The sequence below is a fragment of the Tinamus guttatus genome, unplaced genomic scaffold, assembly GCF_059628265.1.
Source record: "Tinamus guttatus ecotype Peru unplaced genomic scaffold, ASM5962826v1 Tinamus_guttatus_pri_ptg000510l, whole genome shotgun sequence".
Taxonomy (NCBI): Eukaryota; Metazoa; Chordata; class Aves; order Tinamiformes; family Tinamidae; genus Tinamus; species Tinamus guttatus.
In genome coordinates, this window is record NW_028289044.1 from 1975891 (window position 1) to 1982684 (window position 6794).

At 57.0% G+C, this 6794-nt stretch overlaps 1 protein-coding gene across 2 annotated transcripts; it reads right to left on the reverse strand.

The window, feature by feature from the left end:
* Positions 1-3848: 3848 nt before the first annotated feature.
* On the reverse strand, positions 3849-6184 carry OSR2 (odd-skipped related transciption factor 2). 2 transcript variants are annotated; one of them, XM_088533656.1, is made up of 3 exons: positions 5469-6184; positions 4913-5012; positions 3849-4354 (listed from the first exon to the last, which is right to left on the reverse strand). In XM_088533656.1, the coding sequence occupies exons 1-3, from the start codon at positions 6122-6124 to the stop codon at positions 4280-4282; spliced, it is 831 nt and encodes a 276-aa protein (XP_088389782.1). In that variant the 5' UTR covers positions 6125-6184; the 3' UTR covers positions 3849-4279. The 2 variants fall into 2 exon arrangements, with proteins under 2 accessions (XP_088389782.1, XP_088389781.1); XM_088533655.1 differs by having other exon boundaries at positions 3849-4436.
* Positions 6185-6794: the final 610 nt, after the last annotated feature.

Sequence of the window (6794 nt, forward strand, 5' to 3'; positions counted from 1 at the left end):
TGAGGTCTAGGCTACCAGAGGGAAAGAAGCTGACAGAAGCTAAGGGAGCTAAGGGAGAGACTGATGTAATGAATGAGTTTAGAAAGGGTAGGTTCAAAAAGAAAGAGTTTGAGTGAGTAATTTTGACCAGAAAAGAAAAAAAAAAAAAAAAGAGAGAGAGGTTGAAGCACAGGGTGAGGCGTGCAAGGCCAAAGAAAAGCAGCAAGAAGAAAGTGGAGCGGGAGTTCAGGGGACACGAGGCGTGGGAGGCAGGAGGCAGGATCTGAGGGGACGAGGAGGACCAACAAGGGAACAGGCAGCTGAGCAGCGAGGAGAATGCAGGAAGAAAAATCAAGGGAGGAGGGAGAAAAAATACAAAAATATATGATTTTTGACACAATAAACTTCAAAGAACTGGGTTTATTCCGTTGACATTCCCGTAAGCTCAAGCCAAACCTGTGTCACACTCCTGGGAACTGCTGTACTGTGTCCCCCTTCGATCAGGGCTTGCCTGGCCTGCCGGTGACATTGGGAAGATGTATGGCAGAGCCAGCAAAGTCATATGGTATCGGGAGTGCTTATCTGGAACGGGCAGATTACTGTTGCTGCACCGAAGAAATTGCGCCGTAGAAAAGCGTTGCGCATACAGGGCCGTGCTGAACAGCTCTACCATCTACTGTGGACAGCACTCACTTCAGCAACTTGTGTAAACAGAGCTCGGTTTGCAGACAAAACCTCAAGGAGTATGAGTTTTTTGCATAATTTGTCCCCAGATCAGAGAATTTAGCAACAGCAGATCTTGTCATCTGCCGTTTTCTTTTTTTTTCCCTCTTGCTCCGTTACAGTGGCTTGTTAGCTCTAACACAGCAAAAGGTGCAGATGATCAGAGCCAGTGAAGAAGAGGGTGGGGAAAAGAAAAGGCGCAGGAAAAGGGAAGATGGGAGATGTAAGAACATGCAGGAGCCAGAGGAAGGTGATTTGGGAAACTTCAGAAGCTGCAGACATATATAGCTGGATGCTCCGTGCCAGAGCAGGGCTCTAGAGGAATGAAAGATGCTTCATACAGAAACGAATGGCAGTAACAAGGATATTATTGTATTTAGCGTTTGCATCGTGGAATTCGGGGTGGCACTTTGTAACTATAAATACATTAAAAAAAAAAAAAAGAGCCCTGACACAAAGATAGATTTACAGAACCTGTTTCTGTGCAAAACACCTCTAAAGACAGCAAACCATATATTTTTTTTAACATACTCTTTATTACTGCTTCTGAAACTTCCCAGTGAGGTGTAATATTTTAAACATGAATGGAAAATGTCAGTGCCATAGGAAAGGATGCTGATATTGAAGAGATATTAAATCATCCTCTGACATTTTAGGATTTTAGCTACTGTTTTAAATTTAAAAACCAATCAAGGGACCTACTGCTAAACATACTTGTCTCTGCCTGGATCCAGCTCTTCAGCCTTTGTTCTGTCCTCTGAACTTCTGAAATCCCGGGAAGATAAATTTACAAACTGTGTCTGCTCACTGGGAAGATTATTAAACAAGAAACCCCAAACAATTAAGTAAAACCTTAGCTAGACGTAATCATTTTAATTTAGCCTTTGATAGAGTTCATCTGATCAAGTTCTTTCCAAACTGCACGTAGAGTTTGGCTTGGGACAAGCAGAATCAGCGCATATGTGTCCTGACAGGGGTGTTTACTCGAACGGAGTTATCCCAGCCTCCCTGTGCGCGCTTGGTTCTGAGGACAAGAAACTAGGGACGCAAAAGGGCCTGGGGACAGGAACTGCCAGAACAATAAGGATAGAGAAACCGGAGGAAATAACCTACTGGGAGAACAGGAATGCACTGGGAATAGCAAAATCAGTCAGATGGGTAGAAAGCAGATATTGGGAAGATGCCCACAACAAGGCAGGGAGAGATGCCCATAGAGAGAGCTTTGGAGCAGAGGAGTGGGCAGAGGAGGGATGACACGGACTGCAAGCATGGGGAAGAGGGAGGCCCGGGGATGTGACACCGCAGCGAGGGAAAGGGCGCAAGTCAGTGGGGCTGTCAAGAAAAAGAGCAGGTGGCCCTTAAACTAAACTTTGACCAGGGAAGCTGCTCTTCAGCCAGCAGACCAGTAAGTATTTCTGGCTGCAGAGACTTATTTTCCCCTCCCTATCTTGCTGCCCTAGAGCAGGTGGAGAGATAGGCCTCGTCTGTGAAATCTGGGCAGTGTTTGAGACCACCTTGCTTGCTGCCATCCACTGCAGCGGACACTCGCCTGTTGGACTCGGCCTGGGTCAGAGCGGGGCTTTTCCAAGGGGTCCCTTCCCCGTTCCTGCAGTGCCGGTGGGGCCATAACCTTCTGCAGAGGTTACAGAGAAGAGAACGAGCAGCCACACGGAGTAATGCAGCTGCTTCTGCACCTCCGGCCCAAGCGCGGCCCAAGCGCTGCTGGTTTTGACTCGCTACTCATTAACAGGGGTCAGAGCACGCGTTCCCTCGCGGCGGGACCGCCGAGCGCCAGGCGCGGGGCAGCTGCACCCTGCGAGGCTGCTCTGTGCCCAGTGAGCCCCCGACCGTCCTCCTTCCCTGCGCTGGGGCACAGGAGCCAGCCCTCCCGCAGGCCGCGCACCGAGCCGAGGCCCCCGCAGCGCAGCTGGGGCGCTCGCGGGGCAGGGTTTGCTCTGCCTTACTAACTGGGCAGTGCATTTGGGAGAAGTAGCAGGGCCGGGTGTTGGGGCGGGGGTGTAGAAGGAGTCCCGTGCCTGGAAAAAATAATAATAATAAAATAATAAATGAACAGCAGGTCCCCAAGTCCTCCAGGTGTTGTGGGGAGGTGCAAGCGGGGCTGGAGCTGGGGCGGCAGAGGGAGGGCTGCGGCCCGAGCCCCGCGGCGGCAGCTGCGCCCAACCGGCCCAGCGCTGCCTTCACCGTCGGGGCGGCGGGGAGAGAAGAGGCGCTCGAGGGGGCGACCCGGGTGGGCAACGGGGCCAGCGCGGCAGCCGGAGCGGGGCCGGGGCGCTGCGCGGGGCCCGGGGCGCTCCGCGGGATCTGGGGCGCTGTGCGGGGCTCGGGGCGCTCCGCGGGGCTCGGGGCGCTGCGCGGGGCTCGGGGCGCTGCGCGGGGCTCGGGGCGCTCCGCGGGGCTCGGGACGCTGCGCGGGGCTCGGGGCGCTCCGCGGGGCTCGGGGCGCTCCGCGGGGCTCGGGGCGCTGCGCGGGGCGCTCCCGCGGTCCTCCCGCCGCGGCCGCCGGTGCTGCCGCCCGGCACGGGGCCGTCGGGAGCCCGCGAGGAGGCCCGGGGCGGGCGGGGGGGTATTTCTACCTCGCTGTTTGCTTCCTGGGCTATCGGGAAAGAGTCGTCTTCTGCAGTATAAAGTCCCTGTCTACGCGGGCGAATTGCCCGTGTTCAAAGTCTAACGGCGGGAGGCTATCGAATGCAATCTCCACGAAAGGGATGACTTTTACAATATATGGGCTGATTGCAAATAAGTTACTAATAAGCCGCTTCGGCTTAAGAACGGCTCTATACATTATTTCCTAAGATCTGTTTATTTGCAAGTGTTTCTTTCTTTCTCTGCTTTTTAAAAAGTATTTCGTTCGGGAAAATAACAAAAGTACAGAAGTTAATATTTAGACATTCGTACTATTAAGTAATAGAGCTATAAACGCTCAAATACGGACACTTTCATTTTACTTAACAATAGATAACACAAAAGCAACAGTGGAACAGGCCAAACAAAAGCGATCACCGAAATTGTTGTGACAGTACAATTACCCGGCTAGAAAATTTATTCAATATGCTTTACCATTGCATTGACACAGCAGGAAAAAAAAGCCCAAATGTTCAGAGAATAATACAACAAGGCAGGAGGTATTTGGAAAACAAAAAAGAGATTTATTTTGAAATACACTTTTTAAGAGATACTTTGACTCCCAGATTTGTTATCAATGTGCATCTGACATGACAATACGAAACAAACAAACAAAGAAAACCACATTCTGTACAGAGCTCTAAAATGAGCCGCGAGTATCTACAAGACTAGCTTCACGCTCTCGGGGTGGGTTGGAGAGGGGCCCGATCCTGCAGTCCACACTCTCTAAAGGAGCTTTGCAGACGCGTGGTAGGAAAGATTGGCCCCTGAGCCTGCACGTGTGTCGCGGTGTGTGTACGTACGTCTGTGTGTGTGTGTGCGCGCACGTCTGTGAGTTTCTACAATAGAGTCCTTGAGCAAAATTAGCAACTCGGAGCTGCGGGAGCGGGTGCAGGTCCCTGGCTGCTCTAGAAGTCCTGCCGCGGGGTGTGAGTTAGACTGTGCCGCCGTAGATCACAGTTTCGCCTGAACACTTTGCCGCACTGCTCACAGTTGTAGGGCTTGATGTCTGTATGGGTAAGAAGGTGAGTTTTCAGATTACTTCTTTGATTAAAGGTTCTTCCACATGTGGGGCATTTGTGTGGAGATTCCTGTTCAGATTTGAAGCAAGCAAAGGATTAATCCTTTACAAACTACCTAAGTCATCGACTTTAACGTACTACTGCGCTTTTTCTTATTGCAAAGCATAGCGTGAAATATCGGGAATCGGCACAGATCGAGAGCGGGAGCCCGAGGGGACACCCCGACGTGTCCTGCCGCACAAGTCGCCGCTGCGGCTCTCCGCGCCCTACGCAGCAAAGCGCGCAGCGGCCGCCCGGCTCCTGCCGCCCGCGCTGCCCGCGCTGCCCCGCGGGTCCCGGCGCGGCCGCGGAGGCTCGCGCAGAGCCCGCCACCAAAAACGCTGCGCAGCGGCGCCCCACGGCAGAAGCAAACGCGAGGCGCGCGCCCCGCGGCGCCCCACGGCGCGAGCGCGGATTTTAAGCGCGCGCTCCGCGGCCGCGGGGATGAGCCCCGGCCGCCTTCCCGAGCGCCTCCCCGCAGCGCCCGTCCCCGGGCCCGCGCTCACCTGCATGTGTAGGGTTTTGTGGACCGCCAGGGTCCTGGACTGGCAGAAGCCCTTCCCGCACTCCTGGCACTTGAAGGGCTTTTCTTTGGAATGGATGTACCTGCAAAGCAAGGGAGCGTGAGCAGCGGCGGCGCCCGCCCCGCGCCCGCGCCCCTGCCCGCTCCCGCCGCCCCGGCTCATCCTGCCTTCGGCCAGCCCCGCACACCCCTTCAAAACGGTTACCAAAACTCGTCTCAACGCTTGATTGCCCTCTCTGGCGGCGCGTTAGGACTGCACGAGCGGAGCAGCATCCGCGCGGCCAGCGCATCCCGGCGCTCTGTGCTCGGCAGCCGGCGCGTTTCTGCCGCTGGCCTTCCCAGGCGCCGCTCCCGGGCCGGGCCATCCCTGCGGGACGATCTCCGGGAAGCGCGACAGCCCCCGGGGCTCCGCGCAGCACCCCCGGCAGCGCGGAGGGGCCCGCGGAGCGCGGCGCTTCCCTGGGCGGCCCGCGCGGCCCCGCGCAGCGCGAGCTCCGGGCGGGCGCGAGGCGGGGAGGGAAGGGAAGGGGGGACCTCACCTGTGGTCCCGCAGGTGGTCCTGCCTCCGGAAGGCCTTGTGGCAGATGTCGCACGTGTAGGGCCGCTCGTCCGTGTGCGTGCGCTCGTGGATGAGCAGGTTGTAGGACTTGGTGAAGTGCCTGCCGCAGAACTTGCAGATGAACTCCTTTTTCGTCTTGGAGGGCAGGCGGCCGCGGGAGGGCTTTCTGTCCGGGGACAACTTGCTGATCCCCGACAGGGGCGACGCCAGTCCGGGGCTCAGCTTGGCCAGGTCCCCCACCTTGGGAGGGTCCTCCTGCGTGGCGGCCACGGCCAGGTTGGCAAAGTCAAAGCGGGGCCTGTCCTTGTGCAAGGCCGGCAGGACGTGGGCGATGGCCCCTTGCTTGGGGTGGAAGAGGTGCGTGGCGAAGGGCAGCGCGGGGAACGGGAAGCGGGAGTCCACCAGGCCCTGGGCGGCCGCCATCTCCGTGATGGTGGAGCGCGTGATTTCGTGCACATTGGGGTAGCCCAATGTCCAGTGGTTCATGTGCATGGTTTGCACGGCGCTGAGTCCATACAGACCTTGCAGCTGGTCCACAGCTGCGGGGAAGGTGTTCACGGCCTGCAGGAAGGAGTAGTTGGTGAGTTGTAGGGACGGGTGCAGCGGGATCGGAGCTGGCAGCGCTTTGCTCCCCATCTTCCCAGGACGGGGGCAGGCGGCGCAGGAGCTGCTGTCTCTCTTCAGTGCTTCCAAGTGGAGAAATTCCTAGGGAGAACGAGGAAAAAAGAAGAGAAAAGACTTTTACCGGGAGCAGCGAGATTCCCTTCAACCGAGGCGAGCGGGACGGGGGAGCCGGAGGCCGGGAGCGACGGCCGGAGCGCTGCTCGTCCCGGCTCCCGCTCCGGCTCCCGGGGCAGCCACGGCTCCCACCAGCGCGGGGAGGAAGGGCAGCCATAGAGCCGCCGAAACGAGCCGCGATCGCGAAGAAGAGAGAGTGTCAAGAAACGAATAGAAATGAGAATCCAGAAACAACTTCTCCACCAAAAAAAAAGGGAAAATAAAATAGGAAAAGTAAAATGAAATAAATAAACAAAATAAAACCAAAACGACAACAACAAATTCCCGCCGATCCTTCCTCAGGCGCTGCAGCCTCAAAATAAAACCGAGCGTGAAAGTCGCGCCGGGAGCGCGCGGCTGGCATCGAGGCCGCTCCACTGCGCGCGGCCGCGCACGGTGCCCCGCGCTGCGCGCAGCGCCGAGCCCGCCCGGGCCGCAGGGACCCCGCACCGCCCCCCTGCCCCCCGCAGCGGCCTGGCCCCCTCGAGCGCCCGCGGGAAGGAGCAGGGCTCCAAGTGAGGCACGAGGG

Bases quoted from the DNA above. Each gene is read 5' to 3' on its own strand.
- OSR2 (XM_088533655.1), bottom strand. From the start codon at position 6,124: ATGGGGAGCAAAGCGCTGCCAGCTCCGATCCCGCTGCACCCGTCCCTA. The intron at 5,013-5,468 runs GTGAGGTCCCCC...CTTGCTTTGCAG, and splicing joins GACCACCTGCGGGACCACAG to GTACATCCATTCCAAAGAAA. The intron at 4,437-4,912 runs GTGAGCGCGGGC...AAATCTGAACAG, and splicing joins ACAAAACCCTACACATGCAG to GAATCTCCACACAAATGCCC.